At 37.1% G+C, this 23694-nt stretch overlaps 1 protein-coding gene across 1 annotated transcript in view; it reads left to right on the top strand.

The window, feature by feature from the left end:
* Positions 1–1075: 1075 nt before the first annotated feature.
* ZPLD1 (zona pellucida like domain containing 1) overlaps positions 1076–23694 on the top strand; it is a 46748-nt gene continuing 24129 nt past the window's right edge. The window contains exons 1-3 of the mRNA XM_063079130.1: positions 1076–1181; positions 19351–19571; positions 22398–22579. Coding sequence (XP_062935200.1) covers positions 1076–1181; positions 19351–19571; positions 22398–22579 — 509 coding nt within the window. The remainder of the gene's footprint in view (positions 1182–19350; positions 19572–22397; positions 22580–23694) is intronic.

The raw sequence follows: 23694 nt of genomic DNA, 5'->3' as shown, positions 1-23694 counted from the left end.
CTTAGCTATAGACAGATCCTTAAGGACAGCTAAATCATCATTTTTGCCCCCCAAACCCAGGATTTTAAAATGTACTAAATTATTTGAGTAAACCATTTATAATTTTATTTTCTTTTTGCTTTTTGTGCATAGACCAAAATCACCAATTCAAAAGATTTTTTCCGTGTACAAACTATGCTTTAAGTTGGGCACTTCTGGAAGATGTTTTAACTGTCTGCATCCAGGAAAAAAAATTATTAAACAGCAAACTTACTGATGTTTAAGTATTAAAGTCAACTTCTATTTGTTTATTCAACCCACAATGACATCTTTAAAAGCACTTCCATTACTTTCTCCTAAGAATTCAATGTTTTTATGTCTGTATGGGTCCTTCTTATCCACTGAGGAGCAGTCATTGGAGGAACTGTGGAGTTGTTCACACACGTAATATTTTGTTTTTCTTCCTTTTATTTGATCCCTGTGTTTTCTGCGAAAATGATACACCAACCATTGATTTTGAGAAGTGGAAGCAATCTGGAATTCCTTTGTTGAGGGAATTTTTTTCCTGCTATTATTTGGTCATTAAGAATGTGAAGAATTCTCTCAGAATCAAGTATTGAGTATTTAATCCCTCTGACTTTATGTGTATTGGTATTACAAAGTGTAGAGTTGTCTCCAAATTGGTCAGTTTGCCTAGCTGTGCTGTTCTATCGTGTCAGATACTTGGTTTGAGTTTCTTCCTATTTACAATAAAGAGTTTTCCTTTTGAAAACTTTATGACCTATACCTTAGCTTTTCTACTACGAAAATCTGGCTTTGTCACCCTTAGCAAACTAAAGTCAAACAGTAAAAATAATATCGAAATATTGAAATCAAAATCTCTGCTTTCAGTGCTGATAATTATTTCTGTAATTCTAAGGGCTTTCCTGAGTTTTGACCGTATGGATGTAGACCGCTCATTCAACAGTGAGTTGAGATCAGCCTCAGTGTTTCCAATAAGTTGGAGCAAGGGAAAAATTATTTGCATAAATCATTTAGTAAACCATTCTACTGTGGTGACGTCCACATGACAAATAACTTTTTTCTAGGTTTTGCAATGGAACGAATATGGTTACTGCTGCTTCTAACAATTAGAGTGCTTCCGGGGTCTGCTCAGTTCAATAGCTACAACTGTGATGCCAACCTTCACAGTAGATTTCCTGGTAAGTCTGAACCTAATCTCTTCTCTAATTGCTACTGAAAAGAGTGATTATGTTTCAATAGTAAATCATTTAAATAATATGGAAAATGGGGTCTATCTCTTTACATTAAGTGGTTATTAACAAATGGAAAATGGCAAAAGACATTTTTCTGGAGTTGTAATTTATATTCACATTAACATACCAAGTGTTCATCATAGTTAATATTATTATAATGACTGCTCACAGATGTGAACACATTGGCTGGTGGGAAGTGAAATTGGGAGAGACTAATTTCATTCAAAATTTGCCCAATTGATGCCTTTTTTTTCCTCATAAGTTAATTCAGACTTCTAAAAACTACCCTTATATGTTAATAGATTTATTTAGAAATAATGCTTAAGAAAATGATTGTGGATTATGCCATACTAAAAGAAAAAAATATTATTTCAATGAAATTTTGGTCACCACCGAAGTACACAGGTCAGCTTGAGAATGAATTTTACAAAAACCCATCAATATTGTGACAGACATGAGATTTTGACCATATTGATGGCATGTCCCACAGGTTTCTAAAATCTGCACTCACTGAGAAGGTGCTCAACATTTCTTTTAAGTGTTAACCATTTTATGTTAGCTAAAGTTATAGAACCACGTTTTGACATTTACAAAATGAATATTAGATAATCTGAAATGACTTTTCCAAATCTGCCATGCAAACTGACTATGTTTGGCCATGTTTTACATTCTTTAAACCTGCTAGTACTCCTGTGTTTGGAGTATTTCAGGACAACAGCACACCTGTGTAGAGCAATCAGTAAGTAGTTACACAGATGAAGTGAGATCTCTACATCGGAACAAAGACCACAGGGTGTCTGAATATCTTTGTGAACCCAGATCCAGCATTCAAGTGCTTGGGATGTTAAGTACAGAGGCAATGGTGGGGAATTCCCAGAGGTAAATCTAGAAAGGTATGCTATGGCAGGATTGTTAATGATTTTGAATAGCACAAATGATTTTTTACATTTTTATTATGAAAAATGTCAAATATACAAAAGTAGAGATTAATAAAAAGAGTACTCATACTGACCATCCAGCATTATCAATTAACAACATTTATAAATTTTGTTTCATCTCTCTGTTCTTACCTCTCCCATCTCTGGAATATTTTTAAATAAATTCATTATTCATGCTTGGGTATTTTTATGTAATGGAAGCAAACTTAAAAATTAATTATACTTCATGTAAACATCCACTAAACTTAATAATTTCTTAATATCATCTGATACTCAGTTAAGTTGCCTCTAAAATATCCACATGGTACATTTGTTGTGTCTCTGAGTCTATTTTCATTTATAGCAGTTCGCCTCTGTCTTTTGCCTTTTTAAAATGCTGTTTATCTTTTGATACAATTTGGTCATTTATCTGTAGAATTCTGACACTCTGGATTTGGCTGAGGTGTCTTTTAGTATGTTCTTCTTTCCTGTATGTCCTGTACACCAATTAGAGCTAGAGGTTTGAGGAAATTCAGATTCAAATAGATTTGGCGAGAATGCATTATATGTTACGTTGTGTAATAAGAGCATTTTGTCTTTATTTTGTAGCAATGAAGAACCATTGAGTCTTTTTAAACACACCTTTTTAAAGGTTCGATGTGGTCACATCTTGTTTTAGACAGCAGACATCAGGAAAAGTATGAAAGATGGAATCACGTTAGAAGAGACTAGAGGCAGGGAGGAAGCATCACGAAGGAGTGGCAGTGGAGGGTGGGATAGAAGGAGACAACTAGTAAGAGATATTTTTGTGATGGACTCAGCAGACCTTGAGAACTGGTTAGATTTAGGAAATGATAGAAAGAGAAGACTAGAGAATGTTTTGAACTGGGACAACTGGATGTTGACAGTGTTAATTGACACCCAAATATAGGACACTTGCATGTTTTTGAAAGGAAGTTTGGGTTTGGAACTAATGGTTTGAGGCATTTTTAGAAAGTACAGTGGCAGGAACAGTAGGAAATATGGAGGTGGGTCTGAGAAGAGGGATCAAAACCAAAGATAGCTACATGAGAGCTGAATCTCTGTGTAGTGAGTGAGCAATGAACAGGGGATAGGGAAATGAAAGGTATGAAAATAGACTATTATTTAGATAACTTTTGTGATGAAGGACAGAGAGGAGAAACCTGAGCTAGAAATTGAAATGAGAAAAGGGGTTTTCTGGACTTAGAGAGGCCTGAGCATATACGAGTAAAAGGAAACTATTATCAGAAATTGGAAATACTAAAAAAAAAATTGATATAATGAGGAAAGAAAATATGAAATGAAGAAAGAAAATATGAAAGAGATCAATGGTATAGATGGACGAGTTAATGTTGAAAAAATGGTAGCTGTTTCTTTGCTTAGAAGAGAAGGAGAGATAAAGACACAGGCGGAGCAGGTGGGAGATGCTGTGTCCACCCCCTCGGTGGAGTGGGAGGCAGGCCCTCCTGAGAGTGAGGGGCCAGAGGTCTGGCGGGGGGCCTGGCACGGGTGGTCAGGCCATGACCCTGTTATGGATAGATAAGAATGCCAAGTTGTAAAAAGATTGCTCAGCAGAAGGGATCTGGCTGATGTAGTGGTTATTTACTTATAAAGGAAAATAAAACATGCTAATAAACCAGGAAGAGACTAGGACAGCAAAAGGAAGTATTTATCATATGGTAAATTTAAAAAATTATGTTAAGAAATCCATTTACAATAGTATCTACTGACCACCTGCATCAACATCGCCTGGGATAGTTGTTAAAAGCCCAAACTCCCCTGCTTTACCCCAAATATGTACTGTCAGAATCTCTGAACATAGTGTCGGGAATCTGTATTTTAAACCCCACAGATGAGTCTAAAGTACATTTATGGTTAAGAACAACTGATAGTGTACAATATTATTTTCTTGAGTCTATTATTACAATTAAAATGCAATCAAGTGTTGGGGAAATATCATTAAAAACAACACTCTCTCAATTCAGAAATCCTTTCCACCAAGGTAGTAGAGAAAGAAAACACTTTTATCACCGAATAAGCATTAAACCAGAATGTTATGCACATAACGAGTAATCACTAAGAGATTGCAAAGACAGACAGAAATCTTACTCTTTTATATAGCCAAGCAGATACGACCCATTACACACATGTTTTTGAGATAAACAATAACTAGTCCTCAAGTAAGAGGACTTGACAGCACCCTTTGTCACGCATAGTTCATTGTAACTTTACCTGGTAAGTAGGGTGAACATCTATCTTAGTTTATTGGCTTTATCCAGAGAAAAAAATTAACTTTTCATGTCTTTATGACAGGAGGTAGTTTCAATCAGGAAGGAGGCTCACATCAAAGTTAGGTTCCTACCCTCCCACAGAAACTGGGAAACAGGAGTATTGTCTCTCTTGATGATTACATTTCAGAGAGATGGTTCCCGGGTTCTTGAGAAAGACATTCCTAACAAAGCTTATGAAAGTCTTACCTAGTTTTCAAAAGCATTTCTACACATTTCAAAGAGAGCAGAAAGTACTTAGAATTTCAAGGTTTCTAAAGTAAATTCTCTAAGAAAAGGGAGGGAGAAAAAGTCTCTTCTCTTATTTTCAACATAGAGAATTAAGCTTCTTATTTTTAATTTGTTTTCCTTTCACAAGTTAGCACTTTTAGTATTGTCTGGCTTAGGCAATGAATATCCATACTTTTCAAATGTACATGCAGATAAACATAAACACACCCATATCCTTAAAATTTAAAATTTGTGTTTAAAAACAAACAAATCCATGTAAAGCAGAAGTTTCAGGAGAGGCTTTAAGTTTATATGGGTATTATTTAATACTCATTGTTTTTGCAGGTTGTTTGTACACCAGAATGAGCAGATAAGGCCTAAAGCTAAATGGCTTACTGCCCTCTTGACTTTTGGCTTCTTCCACATCAGGGTCACCACTGACGTCATCAGGAGCTTCACAAGCTGGTCAGACCCTAAGCAATAGGGTTGAATAAGAATGAGTCTGTCAAAGGAGAGGGGCTATCTAAATGCAAAGCAATGTTAATAATGATGGGAGTAATGATCTCGCCCTGTCTGACCTTTGCTATTTCATGACATTAGAACTATTTTCTTTAATTTCCATGGCATTTATTTTTGAGCCAAGAGAACTACCATGGCCTCATTCATTTAAATTTAAAGAGATACCATTTCATTTTAGAGGTAGTTAACTCTTGGCTCTCCAAGATAATGGCAAGGAGCTGACTCATGAACCACTGATATTATAGTTGTGATCTCCCCAGAATAACACTCAAAACACAGTTGACTCTTAGAGTACTGAGGAATGATTTGGTGAGAGTGAAACATACAGATAAATGCACTTGGCCTCTGTGACTGATGGACATCTTCTGGAATTAGCTTGTTTTTTGGATGGGAGTAGTAGTATATGAAGGGTAAGCTAAACTTTCTGGCCTCTAAAGAAGACTTTAATGATAAAGGAACAATCAAGGAAAGAAATGGGCTTATGTAACCAAAAATTTCATGGCTCGACAATGAATTATGGTGAACAAAGCAGTCATGGAAACGTGGATGTAAGCCAGTGTTTCATAATTTGTCATTTGATATTCTTTTAAAAGTAACACTAGTAAGGAAGGAAATGATAGGTTCCATGTACTGAGTGCTAGGCACATTGAAGAATTCTTTCTTCAATTTTTACAACAAACCTACAAAATCTTTTTAATCTTCTCTTTAAATTGGAGAAACTGAGGATTAGAATCTGTCTAATATTGCAAGGCTAGCAATTGACAGAAATGTAAAACTAGGACTCTATCCATCAAAAAGTGATGTCTAAAAATGAACTTTGAATATTAAGTTTAAAAAATGAAGTAGAGACAGTTTGACTTCATCTTTTCCAATCTGAATGCCCTTTATTTCTTTCTCTTCTCTGATTGCTCTGTCCAGTACTTCCAACACTATGTTGAATAGGAGTGGTGAGAGTGGGCATCCTTGTCTAGTTCCTGTTCTTAAAGGAAAAGCTTTCAGCTTTTCCCTGTTCAGGATGATACTGGCAGTGGGCTTATCATATATGGCTTTAATTGTGTTGAAATACTTTCCATCTATACCTAACTTGTAGAGAGTCTTTATCATGAACAAATGTTGAATTTTGTCAAATGCTTTTTCAGCATCTATAGAGATGATCATATGGTTTTTGTCTTTGCTTTTATTGATGTGGTGTATCACATTTATTGATTAGCATATGTTGAACCAACCTTGCATCTGGGATGAATCCCACTTGATCATGGTGTATAATTTTGTGTATGTGTTGCTGTATTCAGTTAGCTAGTATTTTATTGAGGATTTTTGCATCTATATACATCAAGGATATTGGCCTGTAGTTTTCTATTTTTGATGTATCTTTGTCTGCTTTGGGGATGAAGCCGAACTGTCCCTGTTTGCAGATGATATGATCCTATATATTGAACAGCCTTAAGACTCTACAAAAAAACTCTTAGAGCTGATCAATGATTTCAGCAAAGTTGCAGGATACAAAGTCAACACACAAAAATCAGTAGCATTTCTATACTCCAACAGTGAACATATCAAGAAAGCTAGCCCATTTACAATAGCCACCCAAAATATAAAATACTGAGGAATAAAGTTAACCAAGGATGTGAAAAATCTCTATGAAGAGAACTACAAACTACTGTTGAGAGACATTAAAGAGGACACAAGAAGAGACAGAAAGCTATCCCATGCTCTTGGATAGGAGGAATTAGCATTGCGAAAATGTCCATATTACCCAAAGTGGTCTACAAATTCAATGCAATCTCCATCAAATTTCCAAAGATATTTTTCTCAGAAACGGAAAAACTATCCAGACATTTATATAGAATAACAAAAGACCACACATAGCCAAAGCAATCCTGAGCAAATAAATAAATAAATAAATAAAGCTGGAGGCATAACACTCTCTGACTTTAAACTATATTATAAAGCTATAATAACCAAAACAGCATGGTACTGGCATAAAAACAGACACATGGATCAATGGAATAGAATAGAGAACCCATAAATCAACTCATACACCTGCAGCCATCTGATCTTTGACAAAGGCACCACGTCTACACATTGGGGAAGAGACTGCCTCTTCAGCAAATGGTGCTGGGAAAACTGGATATTCATACATAGGAGAATGAAACCATACCTGTACCTCTCACCATATACCAAAATCAACTCAAAATGGATTAAAGAATTAAATATACATCCTGAAACAACAAAACTCCTTTAAGAAAACAGAGGGGAAACACTCCAGGAAGTAGGAGTGGGTACAGACTTCATGAATATGACCCCCAAAACACAGGTAACTAAAGGAAAAAGAAACAAATGGGATTATATCAAACTAAAAAGCTTCTGCACAACAAAAGAAATAATCAACAGAGTGAAAAGAAAACCAACAGGGTGGGAGAAAATATTTGCAAAATATACATCTGATGAATGATTAATATCCAGAATATACAAGAAATTCAAACAACTTTACAGCAAAAAACCAAATAACCCAACTAAAAAATGGGCAAAGGAGCTGAATAGGCATTTCTCAAAGGAAGATATATGAATGGCCAACAGATACATGAAAAAATGCTCAACATCATTTAGCATTCAGGAAATGCAAATCCAAACCACTTTGAGATATCATCTCATTCCAGTTAGGATGGCTAATATCCAAAAGACTGAGAATGAAGAATGCTGGCGAGGTTGCAGAGAAAAAGGAACTCTCATACACTGTTGGTGGGGCTGCAAAATGGTGCAGCCTTTATGGAAAATGGCATGGAGGTTTCTCAAACAATTACAGATAGATAATATAACCCAGCTATTCTACCACTGGGAATATACCCAGAGGAGTGGAAATCATCATGCCGAAGGGATACTTGCATTCCCATGTTTATTGCAGCTCTATTTACAATAGCCAAGAGTTGGAAACAGTCCAAATGTCCATCATCAGATGAGTGGATGCGGAAAATGTGGTATGTCTATAGAATGGAATTCTACCCTGCTATAAAAAAGAATGAAATACTACCATTCGCAACAACATGGATGGACTTAGAGAAAATTACATTAAGTGAAACAAGTCAGGCACAGAAAGAGAAATGCCACATGTTCTCACTTATTTGTGGGAGCTAAAAATAAATAAATAAACACACAAACAAATAAAGGGGTGGGGGGAGGAAGACACAACAACCACAATTCCATGAACTTGTTACAACAAGTGAACTGATATGATGTAGTGGGGTGGGGGAGGGGAGAGAGGGAGGGGGGAACAGGTAAAGGATCAGGGAAATCAACTACAATGTATATTGATAAGTTAAAATTAAAAAAAAATTCATGAAGTTGGAATGGAGAATCATATTAGAAATTATCATGTTAAAGACCCTGAAAACTCATGTGGTAGGGGGATTTGTTTAGCCTTTTCAAGACCTGCTTGACTACGGAGATCTTTCTTCCGGTAATACCTACTAATATTGCAATGAATATGAATGTTCCACAGAAAATAAAATTGGAACTCAATGATTAAATCTATAGAATTCATGAGTGAATTAAGCAAAATGAACTAATTTTTTGTTGGACTTTGCTTAACCTTTGTATTGTTCTGTGCTCAAAGACAGTAAGAATGGTTAATGGAATAATTATCACAGGGAATATCTTCCAGCCCTTAGGGTAGAAAAGAAAGCTCATTTCTTCCGCCTTTCTATTTAGGAGTAGTATTTTGGTCTCCAAATTGTCAGGAGGATGCCCGCTTTCCACTTTGCACCTGTGACTGCAATTACTAGACCAGGTGAGGCAGAAGGATTGACCCAGACAGCAATTGTTGATCACATTCTTTTTTTAAAAGTTTTTTTTGGTGGCTGGTCGGTATGGGGATCTGAACCCTTGACCTTGGTGTTATTAGCACCATGCTCTAACCAACGGAACTAACCAGCCAGCCCCCACATTCAGATTAATCTACAGTAATAAAGTGCAGTGGAGAGAGCAATTAGCACGGTCAGTGACTAAATAACTCAGGGTCCTTACCCTTCTATATTTTAATAACGAAGTTCTTTATTGCATGAATATATCACTTCCTCTGTTTATGTAAGTAAAACCCATATGCTGGATTTTCTGTCTGAAAAGGATAATCAGACTCTTTTAGTTCAAAGGATTTGGAGCAGCAAGTGTGATTATAAGTCTGCAAAGTTTGCCTCAGACTGCATATGAATTTCCTACAGCACTGGAAACAACAGCTTGTATTTGCTAACGAGAAACAGATGTGTAGAAAACTGAGGTGGTAAGAAACCTGTTCAATAGAGATAGGAAACTTAAATTTCTAATTCACTTTAAATTCTTCATCAGCAGCTGGTATTTTGAGTAGATGAAATATCAATCCCCCTTTAGAACTTCTTGCTCTTTTAGCATCGAAACCTCAATGTTGTATAAAAATTTGGTAAGAGGAAATGGAACTTCAAAAACTGAGTTAAAACAACATAAATAGCATCTGTTCTCTAGCCAATTTGTAAGCTTATGTAGTGCCAAATATCACCACTCTCATTTTAGAGATAGATGTAGAAACAATATATAAATTACTCTTATAATCTACTAAGACAATATAAATTAGTATTGGAATATTTATTGGAGCCCAGGAAATAAATTATTTCCAAGTGAGATTTTCTGTGGCCCTACAAAGCATGCTTCAACATAGAGAAAAATGTTCCTCATGTTGTAGGGAATAGGTTTTTATCTACACTATCAGTTGTAAACCAATACTACTTTTAAGTACATACAAGCCAGGCCATGGATACAAGTACAATCGTATTCACATGGATCTCTGCCCCTGAACTGCCCAGGATCTCCTCTTGCTCAACATGGACCACCTACCCTACCTCATGTCATCTTCAATTGTTTCAGAGTCCCCGGGGCGGCATCTCACACATGCCCAGAGAAAATCTTCTCAGGTTCTTTTCCTCCAGATTCCTTGACACAGTGCCGCAGGCACTACCTTTGCTCAAAGTGCTTTTTACGAAAACATTACTGCGCTTGGCATGGTTGCCTTTTGAGCTGGGCTGTTCTGCTTCCTTCAGTTATTAAATTATGGTGGTTTATGGAACAAGGTAGAGATGGGGGTAGAGGAAGACTAATCCTCTTCCCAATTTTGTTTCACACATTGCCACTGGAGCACTAATGTAGCCTTACTTGGGCTCTGTCTCACAGAGACTTTTGTGAGCCCTCTTCCATTGAGATTCAAAACCAGTTAATTACTAAGACAAGGGAGGGAGTGAGACACACTCCCATCCCCTTGATGATTCTTGTCTCTCTCCTCCATTTCCCTTTTGTAAGCATGTCAATCATACAAATAAATATTTGGTGGGAATGCTTAACCCGACCAGGTGGACTCCACCTAAGAATTAATTTCTGTCCATCCAGAATACAGAGCTGTGATTCAGCACCTCAGTTGACTGAGGGACTTGCAACATTAGCATCACCTGGGAGCTTGTGAGAAATGCAGAAACTCAGGCTCCACCTCAGATCTACTGTATCCAGAATTTGCATTTTTTAAACACAATTCTCTGCTGATTTATTTACACAGTAAAGTATAAGAAGTGTTGGTGTGAGCATGTTACTCATGATGGTCTTGATAGCTTTATGTTGTTACAAAGCCACAGTACTTATGCTTACCCCAGCTGGTCATCATACACTTTCTGCTATTAATGATAATAGTGATCAGCTAATCTATCACTGTTGAGGGGAAATAATTAAAATATTAATTTTTTAATTTTTAAAAATTTATTTATTTAATATTATTCTTTTACATTCTATGATGTTGTTGTGGAGCAGCTGGCAGAGAGGTGGAGAGGGGAAGGGAAAGGAAATAGGGTGGGAGAAGGAGGAAGAAGGAGGGGTGAGGTAGAGGTCTGTGCACCCTCCTCATTCCTGCAGGGGAGACCAGGGGGCTTCAAGTAGTGTCTTGTTCATTGCTAGGCTATGTGCAAATGTCAGGAGGGTGTGGCTGAAGCCCTTGTCCCCCCACTGCCCCAGCTTGGGAGTCCAGGGCTCTTCCTGTGAGGGCTCGGTGGTCATGGCTGGGTTGGTTGCAGGTGTCAATGGAGGGGGAGGTGGCTCAGGCCCTCAAACCCCCACCACCCTGGCTCAGCAGAGCCTGGGGTGCTTCCTGTAGCAGCTTGGTAGTCATCACTGGCTGGTTGTGGGTGTCAGTGGGGCATGGCTGAGACCCCCCAGCCCTCCCTGCTCTGTAGCTTGGTAGCCCAGGGGACTTCTGGTCCTTCTAGGTTTTATAGGAGTTCTTTGGTGATGAGAGACCTTTACTAGTTAATATAAAACTCTGTCTCTGTTCTGAAGATATTTTTGTTTTTCATTCAAGTTCTGTGTTGGATTATTTGCTGTTCCTATCACTTAAACTCTGCACTGGAGATAATTAGTTGTCCTTTGCTTACTTCTAGAATGGGGGAACTTCCTGTAGGGACCAGCACTTGAGCTCTGTGGTTGAGCTAAATTGTTGTTTTGCCACTGATTCCCTGGGGAAGGCTTTGTGTGCAGCTCAGGTTTTAATGGTTGACTTTATAGGTGCTTCTGGGACTTGTGAGATCCTGTACACCTGGGTTGTGTAGAAACTCTGGTCTGGGCCTGAGTCTTTTCATCAAACTGCACCCCCTGCAGTTCCATATTCCTGACCCGTCTCCTCTGTGTGGTCCTGTGCTGGTTGGGGGGCAGATCAGCTGGCCTTGCTGTGCCCCAGTGTTCTCCCAGTGGACCCATCTCCCCTACTGCCTGCACTCCAAACACCCCCATGGGATGGGCCATGTGCCGGTCACCTGCAATGACTCACCATCTTCTGAGTGGCTTCTTTTGATCAGTTGTTGTGGCTCCTCGCTCCCGTGTGGGTCCATGGGAACCTTATCAGTGGTCTTGTTGGCCTGGGGGCCACCAAGTCACTCTTCTCCCCTGCAGCCTCCAAGCAACTTCATCTGAAGGGCACAGCTGTGGCTTTTGCCGGCTCCTGCTCTGTGCGCTTCCCAGCTCCAGCCTGGGAGCAGCCAGGGCTCGAAATGGTCGGAGCAGTTCTTTCTTTCTCTAATCATGGCTTCCCTGCTTTCATGCACACTGTAGGTCTCTCCTCCTCTTCCCCTGAGCTCTAGCAGCCCCAGTGTGGCTGTCATTGCTTTTTAATAGTTGTAAATTGGTTGATTTGTGGGAGAGAGTGACAATGGCAACCATCTATTCCACCATCTTGACCAGAAGCTGAGACATTTATTTTTAAAAATGAGGTAAGATTAACTAGTCACCAAAACGAATTTTTTAAAAATTTTTATTGAAACATAATTGATTATGGATATTTGTGGGGCACAGAGTTGTTTATCAGTATTTGTGTACAATATGTGATAATCAAATCAGGAGAGTTAGTACATAATTTTTAAAAAGGTAAAATACCTAAACAAATTGCAAAAGAATTTATTAATTTCATATTATTTAATGGGTTACATTTTCTCAATTCGAAGTCAGAAATTATCTGACATTAAGGATTTTGATGTTCATTGAAAACTCTGAAAACCAGGCATCATTTCAGGTGCAACGTACAGATAGGAAATATAATATCTGGATGAACAGTAAAGATGAATCCATATCAATTGTGCACATATTTTCTTTGTGAATCTGGGAACTTGATATTAAAGAGTTAGAAACCATGCATGCTGTTTGTGAAAGAACTAAACTTGTTTGCTGAGTACTTGTTAGTTACTCTAGGAAAACCCAGAGCTCTTAATGAGTTCATTATTGAATAGGAAAGAAAACACTAACTCCTAGATATAAAGTGGAGTAGACTCACAGTTAACTCCATTGGGAAAACTATGGAAAGTCTAATCAAAGGGCAACTTCGATATCATTTTCTATTCTCAGGTTATTTCTCTTCTTACTTGAATGCTTTCATGGGTAATGTCACTTACCATTGTTTATTATGGGTGTACTGAGTATTGGATGATTCTCAAATATATATTTCCTGCTCTTTTCTATCCCCCAAGTATTAGACTCATATTTCCAACTGCCTGCTGCAAATTTGTGCTTGAATGTCCCAGATGGAGCTCACCCTCCCTAGCACTGAGCTCGTCATCTTTCTCCTTCCTGAGTTCTTTATCTCAAGGAAAAATCCACCTTATTTCCAAAGTTAGAAACCTGAGCATCAGTGATGTCCCCTTTTCTTCATGCCATTGTCTAATCAATTTCTTGTAAAATTTAGCCAGTTGGAGCTATTTCATTTCTTTCTAACAATGCCTTCTAAACAGCTCTTCCCTCTCAAGACAAGACAGTTTATAGCAATGTTTACAAAGGTCTTTCTTATCCTTGTCAGGCTGTATTGTAATTGTCTGCTTTTCATCTGTCTCCTGTATTCAACCAGGAACTCCTTGAAGTAATGGAGTCTCCTGTTAATATTATTATATTTACAATCTAGCACAGAGACTGACATATAATATGTATACAATAAATGCTTTTTTTGAATACTTTGTTGACATGAAGTAGCATGTAGTTTAGAGCTTGAAAATAAATAGGATCAATAGCCACTAGTCTAGTACAAAACTGATGGCAACGATTTTATATGTCCAACTCTTGTGTACCCCACCTTTTTTTTAACACTATACACTGACCTCCTGAATTGCTTTTCATACAGATGTTTACTTTTTCATATCAATGGTGAGGAAACATTCGAGTCACTGCACTGTAGTGCTGAGGACCAGCCTACAGCCAAATTTGAAGGTGTTGCCTTCTTTGTATTGAAGAATATATGTGTACAAATTATTTGAATAATTGCATTGATTTGTATTCTTATTCTATAAAATAATTAGAAAGTGTTAAACATTCTGATGCTAGTGAAAGAAAATGTAGGCCTTGTACTTAATAATATTGCTGTGAGATGAAAATTATTCAGGACATCTAAAGCCAAGAATCTTTATCCTTCATGGGATGCTTTTGGATTTAACCAAGTTAAGTGTGGAATCATTGAAAAAAAACTAAGTTAGATATACTCAGATATGTGAATGATGTGCTGCAAATATATTGTCAGTAAGTGTGTCTAAAGGCAAAGGTATAATTAGATGTCCTAGGAATGGAACTTTATTGGGGGTATAGAAGCTGAGTAATATCTTTATATACATATATAGAAATAAATCCATCTCCTCTTTATTCCCATTTATATGGTAACCATATTCTGTGAACCCCAATCAGGACAGATTTTAATACATGGTGAGATAGATAGTTGACAGTGTAACCATATATTTAGAATGTGCATAAGTTTAGAAAATCTGAGGCAGATCATCTCATTGCCTGATTGACAGGTGAGAGGAGTACAGAACATAATTTTTGCCCAATTCAATTGAATATTGTATTTTGAAAAAATTCCCATGAAAAGCTTAGTTTGGTTAAAATATCAGGGAAAAAACATTGCAATTTTGGCAAAATAACTGCACATGAACTCTGTAAGCAGACCTTCCATTTAAATATACTCAGTATCTTTAATCACAAGACACTGAAAATCAAACCCCTAAAGATTTTTATTCCTTTATTTATTTATTTAACTTCTTGTCGTTAGCTTGTACTCATTAGGTTGTTTAATACTCAAGTATCATTCAAAGAGATGTCACAATTCAGGCCAGGGATTGGACGGTAAAAGGCTCAAAAAATTTAGTTGTTGAGAGTAACTGTCATTCAGTAACTCGAAATAAATATCAGTACTTTGGGCAGAAATTGCCCCTTGGCAACTTGAAGTATCTTTTTTTTTTTCTCTTAAAGCCTCACAAATGGTAAAGTTGGGCTGAATGAGTGTCTTTAGTATCTACATTCAGGAAAAAAAATGTGTTTCTCTGAAGAATAGTGAAAAGTCTTTAGAAAGCTGGGCTAGGATGGATTTGAACAGATCTCTTTTCTTGCACTGCAAAAAACCTTTAGTTTGTTGTCGTATCTTCAAGTGGGATCAGTTTGTAGCAAGTTTAGTCCCACTGCCAGGATTACAAGTCTTCAGTTACAAAGAAGACAGAAGAGAGCTCTACATCTTGTCACAGAAATCATTGTCATTTGTTAAGGTACTCTAAGCATCAATTAATCCTCTCAGACAGAGGTGAGGAAGCTGAAGGCTAGCTGGTTTAAGTTAGGAAGAATGATATCTCCCTTTTGTGACATATTTATTGATAATGTATTCACTTAGGTCCATATATGATACATTAAATAATGAATGCACGGATACTTGCTCTCTACATTACCGAGCGTAAAGCAACTTCTCAGTGAACTCTGATAGTTGAGGATTTGATTGGACATGCAGGTAGACATTTTGTGGCCTTAAAGAGATGATTTTACATGTGAAGGTTTCCTGGGATTTTACCTGTGCCTCCAACTTGGCCTCATTCCCTACCATTTCATCCTTTGCATTTTTTTTTTTAAATTGACATTTACTTGTTCATTTTTGTGGGGTACAGTGTGTTGTTTCAATACATGAAGATACTACAAAATGATTTACTTAGGTTAGATAGCATAGTTTTGTACCTGTTTATTCTTTGCATTTTAAATACTGATGTATGTAGTGACCCTCTGTTTCACTTCTTTATGCAGCTAACTCCTACCGATACTTCAAAATGAAGCTCAATGCCATTCTCCAGAAAGCCATACCTAACCAGCTGGTCTGGGTGAGGTTGGCCTTCCTTTCCACCCCATAGTTCTCCATGCATTCTTTCTATTAATGTGGGCCATGTTAATGCATCTATCTCCCCCAATAGACTGTAATATACTTGAGAACAGGATCACTACTCTTTGAATCCAATCCCAAGTTCAGTCTATTGCTCATGTACTTTATGTGATTAATAATTAATTACTCACTGGAGTACATCAGTGAATATCATAGCTTTCCTACCTTCTGGGACTTTCAGTTTATTGAGAAGACAGATATACTAATACATTTTTGATTCCAAGGCAATACGACAGTATAAAACAGAGTGACATACTTTAGATTTGGGATCAGGTAAGTCTTTGGGAAAGAGAAATGAAATTTGAGACCTGAAGGATGATAAGACTTCCTTAGGCAAAGCTTGGGGATAAGAGGAGCATTCCCAACAGAAGAAAGCACTGACTGAAGGCCTTGTGCATAAACCTGCATTATGCTTTTAAAAATGCTCACAGTACTTTACTGAGTAATAATTTACATGCAATAAGATGCATCAATCTTCAGAGTGAAGCTTGAAATTTTAACATGTATATACACTCATATAACCCCCACCCAGATCAAAGTAGAGAACATTTTTATCTCCTTTCTAATTTTCCTTGTGTCCCTGTTCTAGACAGTTCCACCCCAGGAGGTAACCACTATCCTGGCTTCAATCCCTCAGTGTGATGCTTTTAAAAATCTGAAAGAAGTTCAGGGTAACAAATGTAAGGAGCAAGGTGAGAGAAGAGAGAGATGAGAATGTGGAGGTAGGCATGAGGCAGACCATGGAGAGCACTGAGAACCTCATGCAATTTTTGGACTTTTGGCCTAAGTGAAATGAGTCACTGCTGCAGATCTGAGCAAGAGGGATTAATGTATTCACAGCTGTAGTATTTGAAGGTTAAGAGTGAAAATAATGGAACTAGCTAGGAAGTTAATGCAATATTCTTAAATATTGCATTCCATCATTTAAAGAAAATGATGGCATGGACCAAGGAATAGCCTATAGAAGAAGAAAAATCTTAATTTAAGATGTATTTTGAAATTCATAGATACTCAAGAAACATTTGTTAAAATCAACTGTATTATTTTAGGAAAGAGAATCATTTAAAAGTTATGGTTGCATTTAAACAATTAATGTCACTGAAGGCTGCAGAGATATTTCCCCAATTTTAAACATTATTTATTATTTTCTATGTTAACAAAGTCTGAGGGTACATCAAAAAGTTCATGGAAGAATAGAATTAAAAGATAACATGAATCTTTCCATGAACTTTTTGAAGACCCCTCATGTACTTCATAATTAATTCATTTTATTTTTCCATCTTGAAAGGGAATAGTGCTTGGGATTTTCTATAACATCTAGCCAAATATTTGCCTTTTGGCCATGAAAAAGATTTTTTATCTTTCTTTATAGGTAGTGTAATGTATTTAAAATTATTACCAAACATAAAAATTTCCATATTTTGTTCACATCCTTGAAATATGACTCACTTTGCTAGCAAAAAACTAGGATAGTGAATAAATAGTCCCAAGAGATATGTTGTTGAACACTTCTACTCATAGATCAGGACTGAGTTTTTAAGCAAATTAATTCTATACTAAAAATATTGAGTGACATTTGCATATTACCTAGGTAAACATCCTGTCACTCACCAAAAATACATACATTTTTGTTTGGTTTTCCTTTCTGAATCATCTAGGTCATTTTTCCAAATGATATAACCAGTTTTTGTTTGTCTCCACGTTTTGAAAACCTGATGCCAGATTCTTTATCTAATTGGCAAAACTGAGTGATAAAAAGTAAGGTATTAGTTTAGGGCTGCTGTATCAAAGTACCACAGAAAAGGCGACTTAAGAAAACAGAAACTTACTGATTTAAAACACAGAAATTTGTTGTCTCACAATTCTGGAGGCTGGAAGTTCAAAATCAGGGCTCCCTCTGGGAGTCTGGGAAGATTTTTTTCTTTTCTTTTCCTAGCTTCTGGTGGTTTGCTGGCCATCTTGGCTGTGCCTTAGCTTGCAGAAGCATCAGTCCCTGGTCTTCACATGATGTTCTTCCTGTGTCTCTGTCTCTTTACAGTGTATTCCTTTTGTAAGGGCACTAGTCACATTGGATTAGGGACCCATCCTACTTCAGTGTGACCTCATCTTAATATTTTTTGTTATAAAAGAATTTATTTATTTTTTAATTGAAACATATTGATTGTACATATTTATGAAGTGCAGTTGTATTTCAATACATGTATACAATGTGTGATAATCAAACTAGGATAATTAGCCTATTCATCATTGCAAAGCTTTCTCATCTCTTGGTGCTGAGAACATTTATCTCCTCTCTTCTAGCCAGTTGGTAACATACAATGGTAATTGGTTATAGATGCCTAGCACTACTGTACACCAATAGAACTTATTTTTCCTATCTACCTGTAATTTTGTGTTCATTAACCAAACTCTCCCTATCCTCCTACCCTCCCTTGAATCTGCAACAATCCTATTTCCAAATTAAGTCTGAGGTACTAGAGGTTAGAACTTCAACATATCTTTTTTCTTTGGTGGGTGGGGGAGACACAATTCAACCCATAACAGTTACCAAAATTGATAAAAGTAAAATCTTCTAACAGTTGAGACTTACCCAGCCAAACTTTCCATTTTCTGCACACATTTCCTTCATTACATTCAGAGAAATAATTAAATAGAATTATGAAAAGCTCTATTCTCCAGATGTAGGCTGGATCCCATCACTGATAGCTCATGGAGTCAGACAGAACCTGGAGAACCGGGCAAATGGTGCTTTATATTCCCATGCCTAGTTCATTCCTTTTATTGAGGAACATGTAGTCATCGGCAAAATTTTCTTAGAGTAAGCTATGCATTTTTGTTCATAATATCTACACTATTTTTCATTCCCTTTCTCTCTAGTCTCATTTGATATAGGCAAAATAAAATAGAATTCTGATGGACGGCTTTTGTTTCTACATCCTGCATAAGTTGGGTTATCAAATACCAAAGCGGCTTAACAGTTCTGTTTAGGGTGGATTTTAATTGCTTCTTCCTCATATTTGGGGAAATGCATCATTTGTAATGAGTTTTACTTCTGTAGACAGATGATCTGAATTATTCAGAAACTCTGGTTTTGAATTTCCTCAGTAAAGTGAATTTTTCTACTCAGTTCTCTGGTTATTTGCCAATACTCAATTGACACTTAATGCACACCCACTAACCGCCAGGCACAAGAAAAAAGAGATGAACTATAATCTCTACAATCATATATCTCTCCCCTAAGTGACTAAATTAAGGACTTTTTTTTTTGGCTACCTTTCTTAATAACTTGCATGTTGGATTATGATATATTCAAATACAGAAGTGAAGTAAACAGACTCAGATGAATAAATACTCCTACATTAGGGGATGTTAAAGTTATGCATATACTCTTTGATTTGTGACTTATATTTGTTGTTTATTTATTTTTATTCCAGCCGAAAGAGACATCAGTGTCTACTGTGGGGTGCAGGCCATTACGATGAAGATTAACTTTTGCACAGTACTTTTCTCGGGTTATTCTGAAACAGATCTGGCACTGAATGGAAGGCATGGGGATTCCCACTGCAGGGGGTTCATCAATAACAACACCTTTCCAGCCGTGGTCATTTTCATCATCAATCTCAGCACCTTGGAGGGCTGTGGAAACAACTTAGTGGTAAGATTAGTGTGAAATTGTGTGCTGGGTCTGGGGTTATAAATTTAAAAAAAAAAAATCTCATTTCATGAAATAATCAGAAGCCCAATCTTTCAAGAAAAAATTCCAAAAAACTGGACAAATCACTCTCTTTTGCCTGTTTGAGGCTTGTACTTCCAATTTTACAATTTCATCTTCCAATAATGGTTCTGGTTATGGCAGCCGGGCAGTTGGGGGGCCTGAGGTCAGATCTAAGCAACATTCTTTTGTGTGAGTGAGATTGACGATTATTTCTTTATCACTAGCCATATTCCTCACACTTTTCTATGGAAGTCTTTGATCATACAAACAATGTTTGTTTTAGTGAACTTGGCAGTGAATCACTTGGCTTGTTGCTTTAGTGAACTCATTCAGAAAGAAAGATAAAAGATAGAGACGTGGGATCTTCTTTCATGTTTACCATTGAACGATCTATACCAGTGCTTTGTAAAAGACAGCTGTCAGTATTTCCGGTGTGAAATTCTTCCTTGTGTGGGACTATCCTTTCCCTTTTAAAATGTTTATCATACCCAACCTTACCCATGAAATCCCAGTAACACACTCTCTCCAGTTATTATGAAAATGAAAACACCACTTGAAATATTTTTACTCTGAATAAGAACTGCTAATCTATACCATCCATTTATTCGTTAATTCATTGAACACCAAAAATAGAATTTAATAAGGAATTGACTCTCCAGGGAATTAAAATTAATTGAAGTGAATATCTAGTGATGGGGGGGTATTAGTAACACTGAAATTCACTTAGTACTATTTTCCATTTTGCTTGTTTAAACACAATCTTATCAGTAAATGCTGACAAAGATAAAAAGGAGATACAAGACACATGACCACTTAGCTCAGTGAGGAAGAACAAATTGGCTTTTGTTCTTCACAAGTTATTGTTTGGGATTAAGGAAGAAGGCTTGACTATTCTGAGGACAGGGCTTCTAATACCTGCTGGGAGACTGAAAACAGAAAAAAAAGTTTCTGTGAATCTCCTTTATCTTTTCCCTGAGGGCAGTAAGAATACTGTGCCCATGACTGCTTCCGAACCTGCAGTTTGGGTATTGCAGACGCTTTTTATTAAAAACATTTATTCATTTCTCTCAGTTGTGTGTGGAGAGGTTTTGCAGTGGGCCTGAGGGAGAGCACTGCGGATTGATTAGGAAGCCTGTGTGTTTCCTCGTGGAGGGAGGAAGCCTGTGTGTATCAGAGCACTTCCACTACTCCTACCATGCTGAAGCCCTTTCTTCATGGTCTTTCTTCTCTGGATTTAAGTCACCTTGCCCTGCCACCTAGAAAACAACTCAGGAGAAAAGCCAGGAAAAGTGTCTGTGTGTGTGTGTGCTTTTTACTTTTTTTAAGAGCTGAATACCTCTGGTATAAAAATTGCTACATAAATATATGTGTGTGTGTGTGTGTGTGTGTGTGTGTGTGTGTTTCACAGATGGAATTAGTATGTTTAGCTACCAAGTCAGTCAAACAGTAGGAAGAGAGGAAGATTTGCTTATTTTTCACTTTTTGCCTTAGCTGTCACCAGCTTTGGAGTCTGCTCTAACGGCATTCCTACATGAGAAAAATTAAGTAGACTATGAAATCGCTGGATTAGAATCCTAATGTTTTCATTTGTAGAGATTCTTGCCCCACTCATGAATTAGCTAGATAACCTTAGCTTTGCCCACATGCTGTTAGGTTCATGCATAAAGTCTATTCTACTGTTGAAATGAAGTATTATAGGTCTCAGTAATATCTGCTAAAAATATTTATTGAGTACCATATTGTATTTGACATGGTAAGAGAAGCTGTGTCCTCTCAGATCTTATAAAGATTGAGAAAAGTATTGATTATTCCTGATATGGTGGTTCTTCAGTTTTAGTAGAATTGAAAAATCCAATGAAAGTTAAGCAGTCCCAAGAAAATACACACATAGACAACATTTTCACATCACTTCTGAGAGTTCGTGATCCCCTGAAACCCATCTGTGAACTACCACCCTAGAAGGAGATGAGAGTCTCCATGAACCGCAGAGGAAGACCCAGAGAAAACCAGTCCTCAGAGCATTTGTGACCATGATTCATTTGTTCTCAGTTTTTTCTGGGGCCCAAGATGCTGGTCACTGTGCTATGCTGAGGATACAAAGGTGAACAAGACAGAAAGAAAGCGTCCCTGCCCGCAAAGAGCTCCAATGACAGCTGAGGGGACTGCCAAGTGAGCAGCTGCTCATGCGCTGTTCCCTCTGCTATCATTGAGATAAGCATTGCATGTGGGGGAGTCAGGGGAAGTGTACCAGGGAAGAGGCGATCCTAGGAAGGATTAGGATATCACATGTTTAGGGGAGATGGGGGGAGAGAGAGCTGGCTGAATAAGTATGCACAAAGGCCACAGCAACAGGGCCTTGGGGCAGGAGCATTATTACTAAGAATGGGAGCCTGGAGACATGTACAAGCTTAGTGGAAAACCAGGTCAAACTAACAAGGGTCTTTTCATTCATGCCAGAGAATTTGGACTTTATCCATAAGTGTTTTCAAATTACTTGTTGTAGCCCTCTATTTTTATAATCTCTCTCCTTTCTTATTTACGAAGTATGAGTAAAATGTCTTTGGTACATATGAACTTTTTTTGGTTAAACGACATATAATCACTTGTAAATTGCCTTTTGTGTGTGTGATTTCAAAACCATTGTATATTACAGTAGAACCAGACTCTAGAAATGGTCTGGTCTAAAGTTTTATTTTACATATAAAGTGCCAAGATTTATATACGAGTAGCCACTTAATCATTGAACTTGATCTACCATTCTAACAGGTATCCACAGTTCCTGGAGTCAGTGCTTATGGAAATGCAACTTCAGTACAAATAGGAAATATTTCAGGATATATTGATACTCCAGACCCACCAACAATCATCAGCTATCTACCTGGGCTTCTTTATAAATTTAGTTGTAGTTATCCATTGGAATACTTGGTTAATAATACCCAGCTTGCTTCGTAAGTTTGCATTTTATTCTTGCTTTCTCATATTGTCTTTATGTTTGAGGCATTTCTTATCCATGAGGGACTTATAAAGATAGCAGGATTTGTTGGGAATAGCCAAACTCAAATGAGGTAATATGAACCATATTAAGTCTAATATATATCTGCATCTATCTCTCTATCATCTATCTGTATCTAATTTTTATGACTGATATCAACAGCTTGGAATATATATGAGTGTGTGTATGCATATATGTATATACATATACATATATATATATATATTTGAGAATACTTCAAAAAGTTTGTGGAAAGATTTGTATTATCTTTTAATTCTATTTTTCCACAAACTTTTTGAAGTGCCCTCGTATTGAGATATATATAAACATACACACACACACACACACACACACACACATAAATTTCAGATTAAAACCAGTTCAGACCAGTCATGTGTCAGCCTTGGGTTCTCCTCATTTTTTTTGCCCAGGAACCCTGCATGCTTTAGCAGTCCTGAAGGCCCTGTAGTGTTTATAGTGTATAGAGCAATTAGTTGCTATATTGCTGGGTCCTGCCTGGCTTCCCTCCCTCTGCCATATGATCTCACTGCTGAACTCTGCTGCTCCAGATTCTGGGGTCTCCATTACTCTAGCCCAGATGCCAGTGATATCCCAGGAAAAGTGGTATGGAATGAGGTTATGTCTTCATTTATTATTCCCAAAGCACGTACTCCAAGACATGGTTATATCCACATTACAATGTAATCACCTGAATTTGTCAAATATTTTTGACAAGATGGGGTGATTGAGTGAAAACTTTTTCTCTCCAGTTTTAGGGTTTGCTATTATAAAGTCATAGTTATTGTTTACTCTTAGTTATAAGGGAACACGGAGGCCACATTCTGTTTCAGTTAAAAAATGTTCATAGCTGGTTTGAATAGCATAGTGATGATAACACCTTGGTCAAAAGCCAAGACTTCAATGTGGAAAATGAGAAAAGAAAGGCCTTGAGTCAAGATATAGGTGTAGAGAGAAGCATCTCTCATTCTGTCTCCCTGCCCCCCAATAAACACTTTCCTGAACTTTAATGTTGGAAATTAATTTATTTGATTGACATTTATTACATACCTA

This window comes from Cynocephalus volans, chromosome 1, assembly GCF_027409185.1.
Source record: "Cynocephalus volans isolate mCynVol1 chromosome 1, mCynVol1.pri, whole genome shotgun sequence".
In the NCBI taxonomy this organism is placed as follows: domain Eukaryota; kingdom Metazoa; phylum Chordata; class Mammalia; order Dermoptera; family Cynocephalidae; genus Cynocephalus; species Cynocephalus volans.
Note: the sequence above shows the minus strand (reverse complement) of the source record. Positions and strands in the feature narration are given on the sequence as shown.